At 52.2% G+C, this 22,251-nt stretch overlaps 2 protein-coding genes across 2 annotated transcripts in view; one reads left to right on the top strand and one right to left on the bottom strand.

The window, feature by feature from the left end:
* SLC5A10 (solute carrier family 5 member 10) overlaps positions 1-9,666 on the top strand; it is a 41,293-nt gene extending 31,627 nt beyond the window's left edge. The window contains exons 11-16 of the mRNA XM_081338497.1: positions 850-957; positions 1,080-1,230; positions 7,427-7,595; positions 7,940-8,155; positions 8,930-9,026; positions 9,461-9,666. Of these exons, the coding sequence (XP_081194623.1) occupies positions 850-957; positions 1,080-1,230; positions 7,427-7,595; positions 7,940-8,155; positions 8,930-9,026; positions 9,461-9,627 (908 nt within the window). The 3' untranslated portion in view covers positions 9,628-9,666. The remainder of the gene's footprint in view (positions 1-849; positions 958-1,079; positions 1,231-7,426; positions 7,596-7,939; positions 8,156-8,929; positions 9,027-9,460) is intronic.
* Positions 9,667-9,812: 146 nt separating this feature from the next.
* On the bottom strand, positions 9,813-16,975 carry GRAP (GRB2 related adaptor protein). Its single transcript, XM_081337787.1, has 5 exons — positions 16,700-16,975; positions 16,056-16,153; positions 15,343-15,465; positions 11,497-11,665; positions 9,813-11,072 (listed from the first exon to the last, which is right to left on the bottom strand). The coding sequence occupies exons 1-5, from the start codon at positions 16,775-16,777 to the stop codon at positions 10,887-10,889; spliced, it is 654 nt and encodes a 217-aa protein (XP_081193913.1). The 5' UTR covers positions 16,778-16,975; the 3' UTR covers positions 9,813-10,886.
* Between the last annotated feature and the right edge of the window lie 5,276 nt (positions 16,976-22,251).

The raw sequence follows: 22,251 nt of genomic DNA, 5'->3' as shown, positions 1-22,251 counted from the left end.
CCTGTCCTGCATCCTTGGGAAGGCCTTGGTAGGTGGATAAAAGAGCTAGATCCAGTCTAAACATCTGGCTGACTGTGCAACAATAATATAACAACAACAACAATAATGGGATTTTGGTTGCAATTTCCCTGGGGAATGTGGGGCTGCCTTTTCTGTCTCCACTCCCTTTCTTTTGCTGCTCCCCCCTCACCCAGCTTCTCCCACCAGGGCATTGCTCCTGCAATGGGCACCTGCCCCCCAGCTGGTGCTCAGAGACTCTCTGCTTGTGGTGTGTGTGTGTGTGTGTGTGTGTGTGTGTGAGGGGGAGAGAGAGAGAGATGCGTGCAGGAGGCTGGGGATTTCTTGATGTGGTATCTGTTGCATTGTTGGGCTTCTACGGAAGTTGCTGTTCTCGCCTTGAATGTCTAATATAATAATCCCTAATGAGGCCCCATTAGTGTTATGACTTGGGCTAGTTAATTATCAGGCGGAGTCTGGGAGCTCCTGTTCAGACTAAATAATTTTATGAAAAGCCTTGGAGAACTGTGTCTTACTTCATCGGATCCTGTAGCCACTCTGCAGATCTAATGAAGCGAGATCTAGTTTGTTTGTTTATTCATGGGCCTAGGCTTAAAAACACCAGGCTGCCACGGACATCGGGTGTTTTACATAAGAAAACAGCCATAACAAGAAGGGAAAAAAAGGAAATAAATTATATGTACCTGGAGATATTGTATATGACAGAACAAAATATACGAAAGGCATTCTGGATCCAGTGCCATCGATTCTGGCCCCCGGGTCTTTCCCAAGGGGAGCCTATGGCTGGAGGCCCAGTAAGTTGAGGATCCCTCCTGTTTGTGTGGCTTTCAGATGCTGTTGGGTGTGTTGATCCAGAAGAATGCACCAGAGTCTGTGGAACAGAAGTCGGATGTGCCAACATCGCCTATCCCAAGCTGGTGATGGAACTCATGCCCAGCGGTAGGTGAAGAGGAGATGGTGTCCCTTGCAGCTTCGTGGGGCAGGTGGTCTTCTCCTTCCTCCCTTCCCCCAATTGAGTGGTTGCACATTTAATATCATCTCGCCTTTCCACAACCTCCCAGGCCTGCGGGGCTTAATGGTGGCAGTGATGATGGCTGCCCTCATGTCATCCTTGACGTCCATCTTCAACAGCAGCAGCGCCCTCTTCACCATGGACATCTGGAGGAAGGTCCGGCGGGAGGCCAGTGAGAAGGAGCTGCTGCTGGTTGGAAGGTGGGGGCAATGGTGCTCTTGGTTGATTTTGCTCTGTCAGAGAAAGGGGGAGGGGTCCACAATCCACAATCCTATGACGTCTGCGGTCCCAGCACTGCCTGCATTAGGAGAAAAGGGGGAACTTAAACATTTGCAGAAGTTTGGTAGAATATCAGCGGAGGTGGGAGTGTCTACAGCAGCCCAATGAGGGCTGAGCAAGCCAGATATCCGTAAATGTTGGCTAGCTGTTGGAGGAGGAGGAGAAAATGGGAAACTGAGATCGAAGATGAGGGATCTAATTCATCTCCAGCTGGGCACGTCAGGGTTTGTCCCTGGGATCGCATTGAAGAGGGAGATTGAAGAGTGAAAGTCAACCTCGATGGGATGCTGAAGAGTTTCGGCTGCCTTATCAAAAACTGTGGTTTTTAAAATCTGGGCCCAAAGCAACAGTGGTTCAGCCCAATGACATTGGCCAGGATCCAGAGGTGTGAGTGTACTTCTTCCAAAAACAAGTTTGGAAAGATGGTGGGATTTCCACTCTGTAGGGAAGGTACCAAATTGGGCAAAACTATTTTAGAGGCTTCAATTCCAGGCCAGGATTCTTCTCGTCTTCGTCGTCTCCTCCTGAGTAATTTTCCAGTCTCGCTTGCAATTCAGTTTCTCTTCCTGTAAAATGGGCTCGACAATCTCACCAGCATCTGCTGACTTCAGCGATTGAGCTTGTTTATCTGATACAGCGAGAACTCAAGCGACGATTGTCTGATTTGCGCACCGATCCTCATCACGATTAATCACTCAGTGATGCCCCGTTCTGTTGCCCTGTTTGGCGAGCCGAGATCAGCCGGCTCTGGCTTGAGCAAGACAAGCTGCCAACGTTGTGGCTGTCATCCTTTGGATGGCAAAATTTCACACCCTCTGTGGTGTGTGTGTGTGTGTGTATGTGCTAGCTCTGTGTTTCCAGGTATTACTGGGTTTCTTTAAAAATAAGTTTCTGTTGGATTGATTGGAGGAAGCGCCGTGCTCACCGTAGGTGATTGCTCTTCATTGCGACTCTGTGCATCTGATTTATGGACCATCTCAGGCCATATAAATTGGACAGTGCAGGGTAACAGAAATAACAGAATAACAGAGTTGGAAGGGAACTTAGAGGTCTTCTAGTTCAACCCCCTGCTCCAGCAGGAAACCCTATAATATTTCAGACAAACAGTTATCTAATTGTTTCTTGAGAACCTCCAGTGTTGGAGCACTCACTGCTTCTGGAGGCAAGGAGTTCCACTGGTTAATTGTTCTCACTGTCAGGAAGTTTCTCCTTTGAACTAAGCTTTCTTTGCCAGTAATATCGTGAGATTGCCCGGATTTCTTGTGTTTGTCTCAATGGCAAGCTGCCCTTTTAAGCAAGTCCTTGACTTGTGACCACAACCGGGACCGACATTTCCATTGCTAAGCAAGGAGGCGGTTAAGTGAATCAGGCGACCCTTTTCACCCTGCTTGTGAAACAAACCACGGCAGCCGCTGAGTGAGTCACACATTTAGCGAAGTGGCCTCCCCCCCCCCGTGGCTTTCCTAAAGGCTGCGAAGGGCGATCACGCCACCAGGGGAGGCGGCCACTGTCGTGCACACATGCTGGTTGCCAGGCCCCCGAGTTGTGATCCTGTGACCTTGGGAACGCTACGACAGTCATAAGCGCAGGTCTGGTCCTATGTCACTGCAACTTTGAACGGTGGCTAAAAGTCGGTATTTCCCCGTGGCCAATGCAAGCCGTGCAGCAAGGCAGTTGCGAATGTTGAGCAGGAAAATGGGGCGCAGACATTTCAAACTAAAGCCAGCTCCCCGTTTCAGGCGTCTCCCGGAGCAGGGCTCCCGCCGCAGGCCGCATTGGCCAGCTTTTCCCAATCCTGCTGGTTTACTTTCTCCTCCTTCAGCGACTGATTTGTGGAGGGGGTGCACCTGGCTGGGCCTGGCGTGATCTCCACCACTTAATTGTTTTCCTCTTTTGTCTCTTTGCGGTTCATCGCTTCACTTGGGAGGCACGGAGAGGGAGCGAGATGCCACCTCGGTGCAAGAAAGAGAGAGCTGTGGGAAGGGCACGCCCGGGTTTCAACCTAATTCCTCCTCGGGGATTTCGCAATGTTGAATTTGGCAGGTGGAGCGGCCCAGGTTGTCTTGGGACCGCCGAGCTTCTTCTCTGCTGGGGGAGATGGGAATTGACGGAGGGCCCCCCCTTCGCTCCCGAGAGGCTCCAGAACTCGGATTGGGTCCTGGCACCAGGAGCAACAGTGTCCCTTCCCTGCTCTGGCATCTCGCTTGATCCGTCTGGGAAATCGGGTGATTTCCACGGGGGGGGGGGGAAGGAACCGCAGGGTGACTTAAGAGAGAGAGGGAGAGAGGGAGAGAGAGAGAGAGAGAGAGAGAGAGAGAGAGAGAGTGGTGGGTTGGGGGGAAAGTAAAAATACATCACCAATTCTTGTGTTTAGCTGGGGGTGGGCATCTCTGCTGGGCTTAAAATATTTTCAGATCGTTCTCAACCTACATTCATTTAGCAACTGTCTGAAGTTATGATGGCACTAGGACTGGTCCTGGCATTGACGACCGTCATAGCGTCCGCGTGGTCACGTGATAAAAATTGGGCTGCTTGGAAACCGGCATGTATTAGGACGGTTGCATCCTCCTGGGATCACGTGATCGCCATTAGTGATCCTTCCTACCAAGTCCCGACAAGCAAAATCAATAGAAGTCAGATTCCTTTAATGGACTGTGTGATTCACTTAACATCTGCAGTGAGTTGCTGGTTAAAAAAAGGTCATGAAATGAGGCACGACTCTTTTAACCACCACCTTGCACAGCGGCCGTATTCTCCACCTTTGGAATCAAAGACCTCAAACCCCATCGCCCCCAGTCGGAGTGGCAGAGGATGGTGGGATTTGCAGTCCACCGAGGCCACGTCGGGCAAAGCGGCCTCCATCGAGGAGCGGCTGATCTTGGGGGGGGGGGAGGCACAAGCTGGCAGGTGGGGATGGAGCCCCGGTTGCCATGGGGAAGACGCAAACAAGCCCCGCTTGGAAAAACAGGGATCCTGTCTGGGCAGGCCTCTCTCTGCTTTTCCTTATAAGGACGAGACCTCCCTTTTTCTCCCTTCTCTTCCCTTTTGTCTCCGGGATCGATAGCCTTGCCTCATCCTGCCTGGGGAGTGGCACGCCGCGAGGATGGGGCTGGAAGCCAAAGGGGGGAGTGGGCCATTCCAGGGCTGGATCCAGGGCAGGTCTGGAGTCCTGGGGGCCACAGTTCCCTTTGTGTGTCCCGGGCGGCCCCTTCAGTCTCCTGGGGGGGGACAAGCAGGGCAGCGTGAGGTCAGGCTGGTGAGCCGCAGCTCTGGCCCCGAAGGATGGACCCTTTGGGCTGAAGCAGCTCTGCCGCCCCACGGCTTCTGCTGGGACCCTCCCAGTTATCAGCCATCGTAGACCTCCCCCCTTATAACTGGTTGGCTGGCGGCTGGCTGGCGGTCCGGTTAGACCTGAGTGGATACACAGCAGGCAGGGTGGGGGCGATGGCGACACACCAACCTGTGGCTCTCCCCATGCTGAACCACTGCTCCCTGCACCCCTAACCCCCCCACCACCCCTGTGAAGTCCAAGAGTATCCTTCACTGGGGTCAACTTCCAGCTGTTCCAACCTCTGCAACCGGCTGGGATGACCTCACACACCTCAGGACATCACCGTGGCAACGAGGCCGATGACATTTCCCTGACTCTGCTTTTGTTCAAGCCTTTTTCTCCTTGCCGCTTGGAGACCTTTCTTGTTTTGAATGCTGATTGAAGAATGCCTGCAATGGGCAGAACTGGGCCACTGCCCTGCTTTGGCTTTGAAAGAAGCGGTAGGGTGTGATCCTGACACACCCAAAGGCTCGGAGATGGATGGGCAGTTATGCCAAAACTCCATTTCCAGGACTTGCCGGCTATTTGAGGACAGCCCTGCGGAGTTGCCTAACTTAGCAGCTCAATTAAAAAGTCTACTTGGTGCTTTCGCATCCTATGCTCGGATCAGTAATAATCAGAATTATTAAGCTGTCAAATCTTTGAGAAGGTTCTCCATCCAACACTGTCCAGGTGTGCTGGACTGCACACACTCACCTGCCAATTAGCCTTTCTTTCTTTCTTTCTTTCTTTCTTTCTTTCTTTCTTTCTTTCTTTCTTTCTTTCTTTCTTTCTTTCTTTCTTTCTTTCTTTCTTTCTTTCCTTTCTTTTCTTTCTTTCTTTCTTTCTTTCTTTCTTTCTTTCTTTCTTTCTTTCTTTCTTTCTTTCTTTCTTTCTTTCATGTTTACACCAAATATCCTCAATCTTAGCAACTTTAAGACTGTGGACTTCAACTCTGCTGGCTGGGGAATTCTGGGGAATTGAGGTTCACACATCTTAAAGATTTCAAGGTTGAGAAAGACTGGTTCGTACCTTCTTCCTTGGTCTTCCCGAAAAGCTTACGCTCAGACATTTAAAATGTCTGATAAGTTTACATTTTAAAAAGTTACTGCTTCAGGAATTGGGGAAAGCACGTCTGCCCACAGCCATCGCTCGCCATAAGGTGCTTTCCATAGAACAAGTGGAAGCAGCCAGGCTGACTAATCAAAATTAGATAACAAAGACGTTTACGTTTGCACTAAAGATGTGTGTTTCTCATTTATCCCTGCCATCGTTTCCCTTTTTGCCGTTCCTAAGACTTTGGGTTGGGCTTTGGCGCCGAAGCCCGTTTCCTGAAATGCTGATTTTCAAGGTCAAGTTGAAAAGGCAGAGTTGGCTTTACGTCTCTGCAATTTCTTAATCATCTTCCTTCTGTTCCCCAGGAGAGCTACCAGAATAAGGGGATGCTTTCATTAAGATCTGATTGGCTTTTTTGGCCTGAGGTATAAATAAACAGTTATCATAATGATGTGCCCGGACTTGTTGCTTTTTCTTCTATTTATCATGGATTTTCTCAGTGCTGATGGTGCGTTGCGAGGATTTGTGGGTTTTGTATGGTGTGGTGGAATGTCTCAACTGTGTGTCTATCTTTTCTCTTTCGTTGGTGGCTTCCCAGAACTTGGTGGACCTCCTCAGTAGCCATGAGACACCTTTCCTGGCTGGGGCGTGTTGAGTGATGTCTTGCAAGGTGTTAATAGGCTTTGCATCTGAATTCCTTCCGCAGTGACTCTCACGCCGCAATGCTTGGGAGAAGCGGGCGAATCAGTCACTTCCGAATTGGTGCGCCATGAGTGGGTTCGGTTAGGGGTTGCCCCTGAAGTTGACAGTGAGTCAGCTGAGTTTCCACAAAATTCTTCTTGCAAAATTCCTTCCTCCATCGTACGATGGGCTGCAAGGGGAGGTGGGTGTGTTTACAAGGGTGTGTCAACCCTGGGCTAGTCCAGGCTGGGAAACCGACATCACGAATGCTACCTCGACGGTGAGGATGGATGAAACAGAACATTGAAAGACGCAAAGCACTTCCACCCCCCACCCCCACCCCACCCCCGCTTTGCTTTTACTTCTCAGACAACTAGGGAAGGTCAATTCTGAGCTGCTTTCTCAAATTACACTTCTGGGTTAGATTCACTTTTTGTTTATCTGGTGGTTGTTTATCTAGGCTGTTTGTCAAGCTCACCGTCACAGACCTTTACATCTCCTTCCCGGAATGGATTTCGGACGTTTGGGGTTGGGTCCTGTCCCTTATTTAGCCGTTCAAGATCATCCTCAGTTTTGCAGAAGTGCGTGAAACCTTAAGGAGGGTAGGAAACTTAAAATAAGTGAGAACTTCAGTGAGGATGGAGTGTTGCTGAGTGGCTTTCAAGCGCTATTTGAGTTGGGGGACACCTTTGTAACCAGGAAGGAGAAGGAGAGAAGGAGGAAGCAATGAAGAAAGGAGAAAGAGGAGTAGGGGAGGAAGGAGAAGGAAAGAGAAGAAGGAGAAGGAAGAAAAGAAGGGAGAAAGGAGAAGAAAGGGAAGGAGAAGGAGGAGGATGTTTATTGCAATCAATGACCTTCCCAGGAAGGAAAATGAATCAAAGAATCCTCGCTTTTGCTGCAGGTCGAACAGAATCCCTGGAAAAGCCCATCGTGGAAGACCCTGCTGTGATCCCTCCTTTTTGAAGCCCCTCGGGGTGATTCTGGAGGGTGGAAAATGGGGAAAGTGAGCGGGGGGGGGGAGACAGGAAGGGCAAAGTGAGCTTTGGGGGGTGTCTTTGCTGCTTTGGCAGGGTGGTGACCATTGTCCTAGTGGCGGTGAGTGTGGTGTGGCTCCCCATCCTGCAGAGCTCCAGCAGCGGTCAACTCTTCATCTACATTCAGTCGGTGACGAGCTACCTGGCCCCTCCGGTCACCGCCGTCTTTCTCCTGGCTGTGTTTTGGAAGAGAGCCAACGAGCAGGTGACTCTTGAAGTGTGTGTGTGTGTGTGCGCGCGCACACGTGTGCACTGTCCCAACACTACTCGGAGAGGCGAAACCAATCTGTGCAGCCCAGTGTACAAGCCCTCAGCCCCGGTCAGGAGAGCCTTCCTTGAGACGTATTTGATCGTTGCTGGGGAGGACAGTGGCCGTGACTGGCTAACCTGGATTTAGAGCGAAAAGTGTGGGAACCCCATTGAAGGAATCCCACCATAGCATTGGTTGGGGAATGCAGGTTGGGGAATTCTGGGAGTTGAAGTCCACCAGTCTTAACATGGCCAAAGCTGGACACCCCTGGTCTAGACGGTCTTGGCTTTCTTCCGCAGGGGGCCTTTTGGGGTCTGACGGTGGGGCTGGCAGTGGGGCTGAGCCGGATGGTCTTGGAATTTGCCTACCCCGTCCCCCGCTGTGGCATCCTGGACCCCCGCCCTTCGTTGGTGAGGGACCTGCATTACCTCCACTTTGCTCTCCTCCTGTGTCTCCTGACTGCGGTCAGCGTGGTGGGCATCAGCTGGCTGACGCTGCCCCCGCCTGAAGCCCAGGTCAGTGCAGGAAGGTTGGATGGCAGAGCCCCTGGGAGGGCCTGGGGGGCAAGAAAGCCGGGGGCAACCACAGAGGTGCCCCTGTTCAAACTGGGGTTCTGAGGGCCAGGAGGGACTGAGACAGCAGCAGAGCATCTGGGGGCAGGGAGGAGAATTAGGGGCTACGCCTGGCCCCGCAGCCACCGCTTGGAGGGGTAGAGGTGAGCTGGATCTCCAGGCTGGATTCATGCCTGATGCTCCGTCGGCTGACTCAGAGGAGGGCGTGGTTGTGTCTCTGGCTAAGCCGAAGCCACAACTGAGAGTCCACAAGGCTGGGGACGCGGAGCTTCAGAGCCTCTGGCTGACCACGCCACGGCTAAGCCCCATGGGCGAGCCGGACTCGCATTCCTGCGCTGGCGGGAGGCAGGCAGGGGTGAGCCTGCCCCTCCCAAGAGCCCCCCCCGCCTTCAAAACAGCCACCTCCCCAAACAACGTGGCCTTTTGCGCAGAGACGTTCTGGGGAAGAGCATGTACTGGAATCCCTTCGGAGCCCCCCTAGAGAACCGGGGCCATCCTCTGTTGCAGGCCTGGCTGCTTTCCTGCTGGCTCCCCAGTCGCAGGGGAGAGGAAAATACGAGTAGCTGGAAGATGCCGTCAGAAGGATGCTCTCGGCTGGAAATTGACACCTCCCCCCCCCCCCCGCAAGATCCAGCCTATAAGTGGGAAGGGAAGGGAAGGATCCGTATCCTATCAGCTGCCACAACTTCATTTTTCTGTTTTGCAAAAACACTGTAGATAAAGGACGTGACTTGGTGGACTCGGCGGTCCCTGGAGGCGCCTCCATCTGCCTGTCTCCCTGGACCCCCATCCCTGCCTGGAGCAGAGAAAGACGGTGGGTCTCGGGGGGGGGGCAGGAGCCAAACTTGATGCCAAACAAGGCAGTCCTTCTCTGAGGATGAAGACAAAAAAGTGGGAGCAGTGGACTGGGACTCAGCTTCCCAGGGATAGAAAGCAACATTACACTCGGGGGGGGGGCACCCAAAGGCCATCCAGCCCCCTCCAGGGCTGAAGGAGAGGGGAAAAAGAGACACCCGCATGTGCCAGGCAGGGCAGAGTAATGAAATGGCCTTGGTTTGCAGACACGTGTCTCCCAGTCCACGGCTAGCAGGAGGCAAACCTCTTGATTGTTCTCCTTGGCATTCCTACTCTAAGGTGGACTGCTACTGCACATGGAGGTTAGGTGGCAATTATGTCTGTGGAGAGTGCCATCTCTGGGCACCCTGATTTTTAATGCCAGCTTTCAGCTTTCCCTTCTCTCCCTGCCAGCTGCCCCAGGAATCCTCCAGCTGGCGCCCCCCTGCACCGAGAGGGACGTTGAGGGTGGACGGGGCAGGCAGAGGGCAGCCGCCACTGGCTTCTGGTCCCAGCTCTGCTCGGCCAACGCCGTGATCCTCATCTGCATCAACCTCTTCTTCTACGCTTACTTCGCTTGAAGGAGCCTCGTCTCTGAGTTCGTTTGGGGTGGGGGCAAGAGGGATGAAATCAAAGGAGGGGGGGATGTGATTGTACTCAGCACGAAGTTAAAAGAGGGGCTGTGGGTGCTTTTCAACAGATTTCGGCCCTGGGGAAGGGGATCTCGGGGAGGGGTATAGAATATTTTGTCTGAAGGGGAAAGGGTCTTAAATGGAAAACTTTATTTCCTTAAGAGACTTTTTTCCCAAGAATAAAAGAAATGACCTGGTGGGGGGGGGGCAGGAGAGAGTTCTGAGCAGCAAGCAGTTGGTGAGAGCTCAACGGCTTTTCAAGTAGCCCAGTGGCACAGCGGAGAAAAACCAATAAATCACTTTTTGAAACTTGTATTTCTGGCAGAGAAGCGCCGCTTAGGGAGATGGGGAACGCCCTCCCGTCTCCTTGGGGGGTCTGAGGGCCACTTGCCCAGCCCAGGGTGGGCGGCACCTGATGGAAAACAGCCCCCAGCCCTAGGTGGTCCTGATAAGCTTTGGGAGCCGAGCAAACACCCGACTAGGGGCGAGGCTCATAAAGATTAGGAGGGGAGGAGAAGGTCAAGGAGGGGACCGGTGGACTGTCTGACCTGCTGGATGATTATCAGCGCCTTCATTCCTCCTGCTTGGCAGCTGACCAAGAGAGAGCTGGATTGGATAACAAAATGCCAACAAAATGTTTAGAAAGAGAAAGAAAGGGGGGGGGGATATTCCCATCTGCTTCCTGAGTCCACTGGTGGGAATCTCTTTGGCATCAACAGGATAACTTTTGAGGATCTCCTCCTTGGCATGAGATCAAAACTCTGCAGGACACCCAGAAGATTTGCAGGAAATCTTCTCCTGCGGCAGGCAAAGAGGGGCTCTTAAGACCAAAGCAATCGGGGGTGCTGGGTGGGGGGAGGCGGCATCCAGAGCAATGTTGCTCAACCTTGGCCACTGTAAGATGTGTGGACTTCAACTCCCAGAATTCCCCAGCCAGCATGCTCTGCAGGGTATCTCTAGGAGGGACCTCTCCACTGTACGGTTGCGGTCAATGCATCATGTCAAGGGATGCTGGGAATTGTAGTTTTTCTCTACAAATGTGGGGTGGTAGGAATTTAAGACAAATGGTCTCCACAGTGTTGCACCAGCAGATCAGCATTCTCTTATTCCAGCTGTGGGTCATTCCACATCGGTTGTCTTTGTGCAAGAGAAGAAAATGTCCAGATGGGACAGCTGATCATTTCCGCCAGCCGAGCGAGCCAGGCAGGTCACATGCGCAGGGGGAAAACGTAGTTCCGAGGAAAAAGGCCCATTTTCACCCCGAGCTTCCCTCTCCACCAGTGGGGGTCAGAGCAGTCCAGAATCTTGAGGATGTCTCCTCTGCAGAAGCTCAGCTGTGAGGGGTTCTCGGCCGAGAAGTCGAACTGGGCTTGGACAAACGTTGGCTTCTTGGGCTGCATGGAAAAGAAAAAGAAGGAAGAAGAAAGAAAAGTGGGGTCTTCTTAGCAAGCCTCTCTCCCCCCTCTTGTCCCAGCTCTGTGGTTGACGTGGGGTGGGAGATGAGATGGTAGCTCTTTCTCAGAATGAGAGGTTGGGGATCATTCAACGAGACCGAAGGACGGAAGATGTGGGACGCCTTCGTCCACCTCATCTAAATTTGATTGATGGAACCCCTTGAGGCAAGATGTCCTGCAAGGTCAGCCTTGGCCAGGTGGACAGTGGGAGCCCAGGAGATCAAGAGAGGCTTCAGAAGAGGTGAACGTCTAAATTTAGGGGTTCAATTGCAAGTAGTCCTTGACTTAAAACCACTTGCTTAGTGACTGTTCACAGTTACAACAGGACCGGAAAAAAGCGAGGGGAAGCTGAGTGGTTCCTTACCTCCTCGGCTTCTCCATGGTCTCTCAGGAAGACCTGCCTCTTCTTGGCGATGGTGGTGGTTCGGTAGAAGTCCACCAGTTCATTGATGGAGTTGAACTTCTCCTCCCAGAGGTGGTACTTGCCCTTTTTCTCCCGAAGGACTTTGAAGTGCAGCACTTGGTCTCCGTAGCTAGGAGAGAAGCGGGGGACGAAGCTAAGAGGTGGGGTGCTCAGAGCACAGCTGGGCATTTTGGTGATGGGTTGGGCTTCCTCCATGGAGCAGGGGTTGACTTGATGGCCTCAAAGCCCCCAGCTTGGTGATTCTGGGAATTTATCACATAGGTCAGAGTCCATCAAGTAGGGTGACGTTACATATCATGTGTCTACCACCCAGAAGTCTCCCATGTCCATGAGATTGGTCAGCCATTTGTCTGAAATGCCATGGGTTATTTAGCTGCCTGGCTGGGCCCTGCTTGCAAGCTGCTTTTTCCTTAAAGTCCCATCCTTCGAAATTCTAGCACTTGGGTTAAGCCATAATTATACCCTGTTCTCCTTGCTCTGCCAAATAAGCTTTTGGCTGCTGAAACAGGAGAGACCTAAAGCTGATATAAACACAAAAGAGGCGACAGGAAACAGCTTTGCTTTCACAGCTCCTATGTCAAGTGACAACTTGCAAAGTTGCAGATTAAACATCCCAGAGAGTTTGAGCGATATTTTGATTTAGGCAATGCGCCGGACAGCAAATTGGTTCGCTCTGGGGTGCCGATGCCTGAAGTGCTCACCTTCCTGGGATGGGAAGGAAAGAAAAACCGGGAGACAGGGCAGCTGGGCCTGTGTCGTTGTGGATGAAGCGGTTGGAGGGATGTGCCCTTCTAGGGCGGGGAGAAGCAATTCAGAAAGCTTTGGGGGTCGGTTTGAAGAAGAACCCACGGTAGGAGAAGAAAAATTTACATTATGTTGACTTGTAAGCTGCCCAGAGTCATTGGCTATAGAAATTCGATGGATGGATGAAAGGATGGAAGAATGGATGGAGGGAGGGAGGGATTTGGGTTCACCTCAATAGGTGGGAAGCCCATCTCCCTTCACTTGGAGCACTTGGGGAAGGGACTCAGCTTTTTTTCAGGCAGAAAATCCCACATTCCACTGTCAACATGCTGGTTAAAGAAACCCTAAGTTACAACAGCTGGGTAAAAGCCTTCTTGGGTTTTGGAGATCCACCACTTGGAGGAAGAGTCAAAGGGGACGAGTCTTGAGTCCAGAAGAGGCCACTTTGCATGTCATTCTAGAGCAACCTTGACAACCCACTACTCTCTTCACATTGGGGGAATGTAGCCTCCCCCCCAATTCCCCCCCCCCACTGGCCACAGGGATGCCAGCATGTTGGGCAGGAAAAGGAATCTCACTTGGAATGATCTCTTTCTGGATCATGCAAAGGTGGCAGAAGGTGCCATGGATAAGCAGCTTCCTGCCCTTGGTAGACCTTCAAAAGCCACCTGCCTGTTTTCTGCTGACCCAGGAAGTGGGCTGCAGAGATGTCCTTTCTATGCCTCCTGATGCACCCAAACTAGGAAAAATGATAGAATTAGACAGCCACCACGGCTGAGTTTTGGGGGAGAACTCAAAGCAGCTTTAAATCCTGTGGTTTTCCATCTCGGGGAGGATCCTGGCCTGTTGACATCTCTTAAAAGGAGGATGGAGTTACGGAAGAATGCAAAGGCTGACCTGACTTTGCAGCTTCTGGAGCAACTTTGGTAAAACCTGTCTGGTCTAAGCAGGGGAGGAGAGCTCAGGCCTGGAACAGGACCTACTTTGTCCCTTTCTTCTAGAAGGGCAGGTCCACCTCCATTTCTGGAACTGGGCAGAGAGAAGAATAAGGCTTGCAGGTGATGAGATCTTGGCACAGGGGTGTGTTTTGATCCTGGAAATGAGTTTACAGCCCTTTGGCCCTGCAAATCCACCCAGGATGACTCCACCATTTTGGCCATATAATTGAGGGCTTGAAGGAAGCGTCTTTTCATTGCTGTCTCTGGAAACTCAACTCCCTTGTTGATCTAAGACGAATCATCTCAGCCTCTTCCACAAGCTCAGTTTGGGGTTCTTCCTCTGAAGAGGACACACCTGGGCCTTGTACCTGTTGCATTGTGAAAACACACCTAGGAACTATTCAACCCGTTTGAAAGGTGGTCTAAGAGGGGGACCCCTCCCAACTCAAGAGCCTTGGCTCCTGAATGCCAGGAGAGGCTGGCTGAATGCCTCCAGGAGATGACTTTGCACATCGGGCTCAACTGGAAATCTTGGCTTGCAATCCAGCAGGCTGGTTCGTCAATATGGGAAACCAGATTTGCTTAACAACTATATCACTCACTTAACAACCACAGGGATCTGCCTAGGCACCGTGGCAAAAAAGATTGTAAAATGGGCGTGACCCAGTCAACCACCGCCTTGCTTAGCAATGGAAATTCTGGTCCCCAACTGTAGTCATAAGTCGAGAACTACTTCTGTTTAGGTCAGGGGACTCCAAACTTGGCAACTTTAAGACTTGTGGACTTCAAGTCCCTGAGTTCCCCAGCCAGCAAAGACTTGGAGCAAAATGTGAGGTCCTGGGGCCTGGGTGCCTCCAGAGGATGCTGGCTGGGGGGGAGGGGAGGTTGGGGGGGAGGGATGATTGAGGTCTTTCAAGAATGTGCAGAGGATACAGGGTCAAGCCTGACGGGTCTGGTCTGTTCACGCTCCAGGGAACGGGAGAGCAGAAGAAGCGGAGGCCTCTCCTGTGGCAGGAAGCGGGTCAGAAATGGCCGGGATAAATCCTGCAGGCACAAACTGGTAAAATGGGCTCCAGACGCCTCTGAGAATTGTGCTCAAGGGGAGCAGAACCACACCCTGGTAAAGAAAGGAGAGGTCAGTCCTGTCATGTTTAACGGACAGCTTCGGGGCTTGTTGCTACAGGTTTCTAGTCCCTCGGAAGCAGAGGAGGTGCTTCTTGGTCACGTTTGAACAAGGCAGAGAGAAAGGAAGAAAATGCCCAGATTTGACTTTGAATACAAAATGGGTCGAGGTGGGGAAAAGGTGCCAGGCTGGCAAAGTGATGGATGAAGTCATATTTCCCCCGCAGGGTTTTTCTCCCTAATGGGCTGCCCTTGGCACAGAAAGCTTGCTGGGAGGTTGGCACGTCAGGCTCTGCGCATCAGTCTGAACTTGAATCTGAACTGTGTCCTCTCGCCACCTCCCTCCCTCCCTCCCGGGCGTCTCCTTCAGCAAAGCAACTTTCTTTGGAGAGTGGCATTGTTGCCTACCTGGTTGTGCCAAGGGGGTCATGGCAGGTGTGGGAGGGACCGTGGAGTGGCTGAGCCCCTCCAGATGTGCATGGATGAGGAGGGGGGGTCTGTGTGCGCAGAACAATGGAATGTGAGGAAGATGCTGGGTGACCTTAGAGCAGCATTTCTAACTTTGGTGACTTTAAGGGGGTGGGCTTCAGTTCCCAGAATTCCCCAGCCATTTAAGGTGGGTGGACTACCAATATAAGCAAACCCACCTGCTGCTGAGTAGCCAATCAAGATTACTGCAGGAGCGGAAGCGTGCTAGTAGGAATTTATTTTATTTTAATTGCTCTCTCGTTTCCCAAAGCTGGGAAATTGGCTCCTTCCGAGCGCCCTGGGTTGTCCTTTTTTGTTTTCCCCTGGAAAAGCCGCTTGGGCTGTTTCCTGGTGTTCAGAGAGCACCCTCTGGTGTCCCAAGCTGCATCTGACAGCAACAGTTGCCTAAAGCAGGCATGTCCTCAGGGTTCTGTTGACGGGCATTTGGGTCCTTGTGCCCTCACGGCAGGGGACAAACCCTCGCCTCCTGCCGGCATCAAGGCAAAGCACTTACTTCACGGAGATGGAGAAATCCCCTGGGCTGCTTTCGCTCTCCCGGATGAGAAAGGCGCCCCGGAACCGTCGTTTGAGGAGGGCCTTCTCGGCGCCCTGCCTGGAGATTTTGCCAGAATACCACCTGGAGGGGCAGAGGCAGGAAGTGGAATTAGGGGTGAGAAAGAGCAGGCCGAGATTCCCAACTCATAAAATGCGACAGTCATGGGGTGGCCGAGGAAGTTTCAGTTCCACTTGTAGCTGAAGAGCGCGTGGGGCGCTCCGGCCTCTCCCTCCGGGTTTATTTTTGACTCTGTGAGAACGAGAGCGGATTGCCATGCTTGAGTTCTTTCGGGGAGAACTTGAACTAAGCTCCCTTTACTACAGGAAGGATCTGTGGAGCGTGTTTGAAATAGGCTGGACACACACTTTGTGCCTAACCCTGCAGACGGAGCTCAGGGTCGGGATTCTCTTGACCTCTCCCTAAGGACAGCCCTTGAGGGCTGAGACCAGATTCGGGGGTGGGGGTGGGGGGGGCAGGAAAGGCTCCGTGTCTCAGAAGGGGAATGAATGGGGATCAGGCAAGCCAGGGTTTGGTCAGAGATTAGGCAGACTCCTCATCAAATCTCTCTGAGCAGAACAGCCCAGGGCAGGTCTAACATCGTAATCCAGCCCCATGAGAGCACTGTGGAGTTTTATCCGTCTTGCCCAAGTGGGAAAGAAAAGGCTACTTACGGATGGGGTTTCATTTTGATGTAATTTTTGGGGACGAATCCTTCCAAACCCAAAAGCTCAGCTTTGTACCAATTCTGGTCCTCTTCCATGTTTAGAATCTGTGGACTCAAAAGGAGGAATAAGCAAACATCGGGCAGAAGCTGTGGGGGGGAAACTGGCAGAAGTCTGTCGAGGGCTTGTAGCTGAGGTGTGTGGGGGTGTGTGGAGATGAACCCTCTTAAGTAGACTCTGTCCCGGCATTGAGGAAGCCCAGGGGGATATTTTAGGTTCAAGTACAGATTATTTCCCCAAAGCCGAGTGGCACCAGGGTGCATTCAAAATGCCTCTGTTTATTTCAGGTTCTAGGCACATTTTTTAGAAACACGGAACACTCTGTACAAAAGCAGGATTAATGTAATGTTCTTGAGGGTATTTTTTAAGTTTGGGAATTTAAGCAAGGTAGATCAGAACTATATCGTCTCTCTCTCTTTCTCTCTCTTTCCTCCCTCTTTCTCATCTATCTATCATCTATCATCTGTGAGCTTGCTTCAGATGGCCAATTTTATCCAGCTGTCCAACTGGATCTGATATTTGTGTATTTCAGAACAAATGCAGTTGGGGCTTGATCTGCCAACAACCCAGACAACACCCCCCCCCCCAGTTACCTTGAGCGTATCTCCCTTCTTAAAGGCCAATTCATCCTTCTCGGACGCCTGAAAGTTATACAAAGCCAGGGCTTCCATTTGGGGGCTGGTCCTTCTCTGGCCCACAGCAAGACCTCAAAGACGGCACCTCTCCAGCCTGGTTGGCCCAACTCGGTCGTCCAGCAAAGGCCTGTTGAAAAAGCCAGCCTGGAGTTCCTTTTGAGAAGCTCCAGGCTGAGTTGCCTTTTGTCTTCTGTGTCTAGCAGCACCCCAAAGTTTTACTTCCAGCCAGGGGGTCAGGAGGTAGTTTGAGGCCAGAAAAAGAAGAGGAAAAAAATCTGTGCGAAAAAATGAGACAGGAAACGTATTTGAATAAGTTTGCTGGAGGGGTGTGTGTGCAAGTGTGCGAGGAACAAAGAAGCTGCACCTGCAGAAGGCCACCTCGCGGAGGGGAATTCCTCCTCTTCTCCCAGGGGGCTTCCTGCCCCCTGCCCCGCTTGTGCTCAAGGCAGGCGCATCCGCTCGAACCCATCGCCAGCTTCTGAAATGCGAAAACAACTTCCCCCCCCCTGGCCAAAGCAAGCCTCTTTCCCCCTCAGCTGGCTCCTGTGAAAAAGCAAACACCACCAAGTAACCATTTGTTGAATTTGTGTAGTGGATGCAAAAGGCAGCCCGGAAAGTTTCTGCTCTGATTTTTAGGGGTCCTGCCGCCCAGTCAGATTTTTCCATTGTCTTGCTGTCTTCTCCATCTGTTGGTCAGGAGGCTGGGGCCACTGGCCCTGCACCGGACCCCCCCGGCCAGTTGCCCAGACGTGGGCGCAGATCTTCCTGAAATGTCTCATTTGGCCACCAGGTGGCGAGAGGCCCTTGGACAATCTTCTGCCCAGGAAGCCGCCTCGTTAGTAGCTTGAAGTGTGCCAGGTCAATCAATCAGAATAGAGCTGGAAGGGTCCTTGGAGGTCTTCTAGTCCAACCCCCTGCTTAAGCAGGAGACCCTACCATTTCAAACAGATAGACGTCCAGTCTTTTCTTAAAAGCCTCCAGTGATGAAGCACCCACAACTTAGCTGTTCCACTGGTTAACTGTTATCCCTGTTAAGAAGTTTCTCCTTAATTCCAAGGTTGCTTCTCTCCTTGATGAGTTTCCATCCGTTGTTTCTTGTCCTGCCTGCAGGTGCTTCGGATAACAGGTGGACCCCCCCTTCTTCTTTGTGGCAGTCCCTCAAATATTGGAAGACTGCTATCATGTTCCCCCTACTCCTTTTTTTCTCTAGACTAGCCGTACCCAAACCCTGCCAACCAATCTTCATATGTTTTTGTCTCCAGGCCTTTAATAATCCTGGTTGCTCTTCTCTGCACTAAATCTATGTGTCTTGTGAATAAGGGGGGTGGGAGAGAGAGTTGCCAGCGCCAAGGAGGATAGAGGGGTTGATTTGGAGAAACTAAAGCAAGGTGGTTCACTATCATTTTGTACCTCCTCAGCCCTTGATTTAGTTATTTGGGGGAAGGGGCAGAATTTTCCTACCTCTGTTCAGCATCTTTAATAATAATAATAATGTTGGAAGGGACCTTGGAGGTCATCTAGTCCAACCCCCTGCTCAGGCAGGAAACCCTATACCATTTCGGACAAATGGTCCAGTCACTTCTTAAAAACTTCCAGTGTTGGAGCAACATGTCATGGGAACTCAGCCATGTGAATCAACCTGTCCCAATCCTTTCCTTTGTTGGAACAGGGCTTGTTTGTGAGCACAGAGCCTCTGGGTAGCTTGCTTTTTAAAGGTTGCTGTTCATTTATTTAAGCATCTTTACAAATTGCCCCAGCCCACTGCATTCTGGGCAGCACAGGATAGAAAACACACACACACACACACACACACACACACAGAGAGAGAGAGAGAGAGAGAGAGAATGACCTCATTTTAAATATGCCAAGATGTGGATGAAACAAACAGCCCCTGACCTGTCACTGGAGCATCCGCGGCATCAGCGACACCCCCAGCTTTGCTCTGTCATCAGCCTTTTAATTGGGTTTGGATCGGGTCAGTGAGTAGGAAGTTAGTTGCCTGGGCAGATGTGCGTGGGGCACACCCAGTCCCTTGGGCCTCATTGTGCACAACTGGGGAAGGGAGTTGCATCTGTGTTGCTCTGGCCTTTTGTTCCAAGGCATCACATTTCTCTTCTGGCTGGGTTATCGTGGTGCCTAGGGTTTTGGGAGGAGATAGGTAAAAACAGGCAAAGGAACTTTTTGCTAGGCCAAAGGTGGCTGGCATCATTTAGCATCCCGCAGATGCCCTTGGCCTCTCATTTGGCAAAGGCCAGGACCACGGAGGGATGCAGCTCAGCATCTGTTTCCTTACTCTCCCGTTTGGCTTCCTCTGAACAGGTTGGTGAGGTTCCTGGTTCTAACCCTGCTTGGAAAAATAAGATTGCCAGGCTGGCTGTGCTCACCTCACCCTTAAGCTGGTTGCTGAAATAAGCCCTTGTCTAGGCTCCTCGTAAGCTCGCTTTTTAAAGAATGCTGGTTATTTATTTAAGTGTATTTGCAGACTGCCCCTGCCCGCTGCCTTCTGGGCAGCACAAGAGAGGCACAAGACCGTAAAAGTACCTGACTGACTGAGTCGGCGCTCTGGCCGATGCCCACCCAGCTTAGCCTGCTGTGCAAAGGCACCGGCCATTCTTTTTCCTCCCTCCCCGTCAGTCTGGCAAAGCAGATTGGTGGGAATCGGGTGGGTGGCAGCATCTGCAGCCTGCCTTTCCAGTTTAAAAGGAAAACAAGGAACGAATCAGGGAATGGAGAGCCGTTTCCGAGCTACCCACAGGCGTATCTTGACTTAGTATGTGCTTTTACTGGATGTAGGCTCAGGGCAAGATCTATTTTGCACTGCACAACAGCCCTGTGAGGTGGGCTGAGCTGAAAGAGAGCGACTGGCCCCAAAGTCCACAGGGTGTTGCAAGACTAAGAGCTAACCGGAATCTATACCAGCCCAACAACTTAACCAAAATACCCACAGGCTCTCTAATTTATTTCAAATGATTTTAATGCTTCTATTTAGATATTATTGATGTTTTTTGGCTGTGAGTGACAACTCCACCAACAGCCCCGCCCCGGGACAGGCAGGACGAGGTTCCAGTTCTGAAGGCTGCTTTTCTTCAGTTCCCACCGATGTCTGGCAGGGCTGCCAAAAGGATCCTGGCTGCTGTCAGACACATCATGCGCAGCCAGGCTGTGTTTTGTTTCTTACCGCTTCCTTTGCTTTTCCTGATCTAGTGGAAACAGCCCGTTTGGCCAAGCGTGGGAGGAACGTGGAGGGGAAAGGAAGAGGGAGAGGGGGACAAGGCAGCCACAGCCCCCCAGATTTCTTCCAGGGGTTCCTGGGAAGTTCTGGGGTGCCGCACACGGCCACGGCCTGCAGGTGGGAACATTCAAACGTGATGCTTTGACTGGTGAGTGCATCTCAGCATCCGGCTCGCCTCTCTCCGAACCGGCTCTTCCTGCATAAACACTGGCAGACTTCCAGGAGATCCATGTGGGATCCAACACCCCCGCTTGAAAATATGCGCAGCCCAGGAAGCAGAGGCAGAAGGGGTGATTAGCTGCTGTGCCAGCCCTTCATTAAAATGCTCAGGGAGGGGGAAACACTCAGGAAGGGGGAGCCAGAGAGGCGGGGCAGGGGGGGAGGGAGGGGTTGCCTATTCATCTGATGAAAACCTCCTTCTTGATCCCCTCTGGATAACTGTCTGGTTGCTGGAGGGCATGGAGAAGTGGGGAGCCCCTTTTCTGGAAGGAAGGCAACCGTACAAACCAAGGAAGCTTCCCGTTTTTCAGTCTCAACCCAGTGGGATTCGGGAAGGTCTCCATTCTCCAGAAGAGCCGACTCCAAGGATCAGCAACTTCCCTGCAACCTCAGCAGCTTTAAGATGTGTGGACCTCAACTCCCAGGATTCCTCTGTCAGCAGGCTGGCCTGGGGATTCTGGGAATTCTAATCCACACCTGGCTGGGGAATTCTGGAGGTTGCATCTTAAAAATAGCTGAGGCTAAGAGGTACTGCTCCGAGCCCAAGGGCGACCAGTGAGGGAAGTGACTCAGCGGGGACCCTTGAACAGGGATCCCCTGGATCAGAAGCGATCCTCGGAGAACTAAAGAGGAGGAAGGTGGGCAACTGGCTTAGCCTTCCTGGCTGGGATTAGCATTTAAAAAAGATGGGAGAAAGGTTTGGCCGCATCTGGGCCAACACAGCGGGCCTTGAGGCCCCCAACGCCCTGGCACCGGCCCAGTTGGGTGAAAGCAGCCAACAGTGTGTGAAATATAAAAAGAAACCAAGGTTGGTGGGATTTGTCTTCTCTTCAAAGAGAGATGAAGTCTTTGCCTCTTGAGCTTCCGAAAGTAGTCATCTACTGCAGGAGAGAGTGCCTTCCTCCTCCTCCTCCTCCTCCATTAACCACTGGTCCCTCCAGGTGTTGGGAGGAAGAGGCAGCAGCTGGCCACCTTCCTCAAGTAGCAGAAGAATGCAGCAGGGTGCCAATTAGAACAAATTATTGCTTGCCTGTCTTGCTTGGCGTGGAAATACCCAACCAATCCAAGCTCTGTGTGTGTGTGTGTGTTTGTGTTCTCAGCAAGCCGCCCAAGGCCCAGGTGACAGCACCGTCTTTCGGGAGCGCAGAAGGCCCTCTGAAGGTTTCCCCCTCCTCATCTCGCCACATGCACAGGAAACCCTCAGCAACACACAATTTTGCTTCTCCATTTTCAAATGTCAGGTGTTTGGTCTTATTGCGCCGCTCTAAAAGGGGTGTGTGTGTGTGTGTGTCTTCCTGGGGGTTAGGGAAACAGCACGTGGAAAATTAAGACTTCAGTTTTCAGATGAGCTTCTCCTTTCGTTAATTTGGAATCCGACCTGGCTATCTGTTCTGCTATGCTCCGTTTTCTATAGGGAGGACTGATCCGACACAACCCTTTGTTCCCCTATTGATTTCTTTTATGACTCTGACAGCTGGAGGGTGTGTGTGTGTGTGTGTGTGTTTTCCAGCCAGATCTTCTAACAGATTCGGAGACTGAACCGCACAGAAGCCAGACACCTCCTAGGCTTCAACCTCATCAAGGGACGCAGGGAGAAAACGCTGGGCTGCTTGTGGTAAGAAACGAATCCAAGAGAAGATGCTGGTTCCCGATGCCGCCTCCTCCATCGCTGGCTGGCTTGGAGAGCGTGGCAAACGAACGCGAACAGCCCGCGTGGCTGGCTGAGGAATTCTGGGAGTTGAAGTCCACCAGTCATAAAAGGGCCACGTACGAAGACCCCTGGCAGCGCCGTTTACCGCTCTCGTAGGCGTCCCTCGGCCAGCGTGCGCGGGTCCTTTAAGCAGCGACGCGCAGATGGAGAGCCGCCTGCCCGCCTTCCCGCTTCCACGCGGAGCCTCCCTCCTGCGCGTGCCGGGCAGCGGCGAAGGCGCACGCGCAGACTCTGGGTCTCCCGGGCAGCCAGGGCGCCTGCGCGGGGGTTTCTCCGGCTGCGGATACGCCCTCGCGCGGGCACGCCGGCCGGGCGGGAGCGCGCCCCTCCCTCCCCCTCCCCTCCCCT

This window comes from Vipera berus (assembly GCF_964194415.1).
Source record: "Vipera berus genome assembly, chromosome: 13".
Classification (NCBI taxonomy): Eukaryota; Metazoa; Chordata; class Lepidosauria; order Squamata; family Viperidae; genus Vipera; species Vipera berus.
The sequence above is the reverse complement of the archived record's forward strand: the minus strand, read 5'-3'. Positions and strand labels throughout refer to the sequence as shown.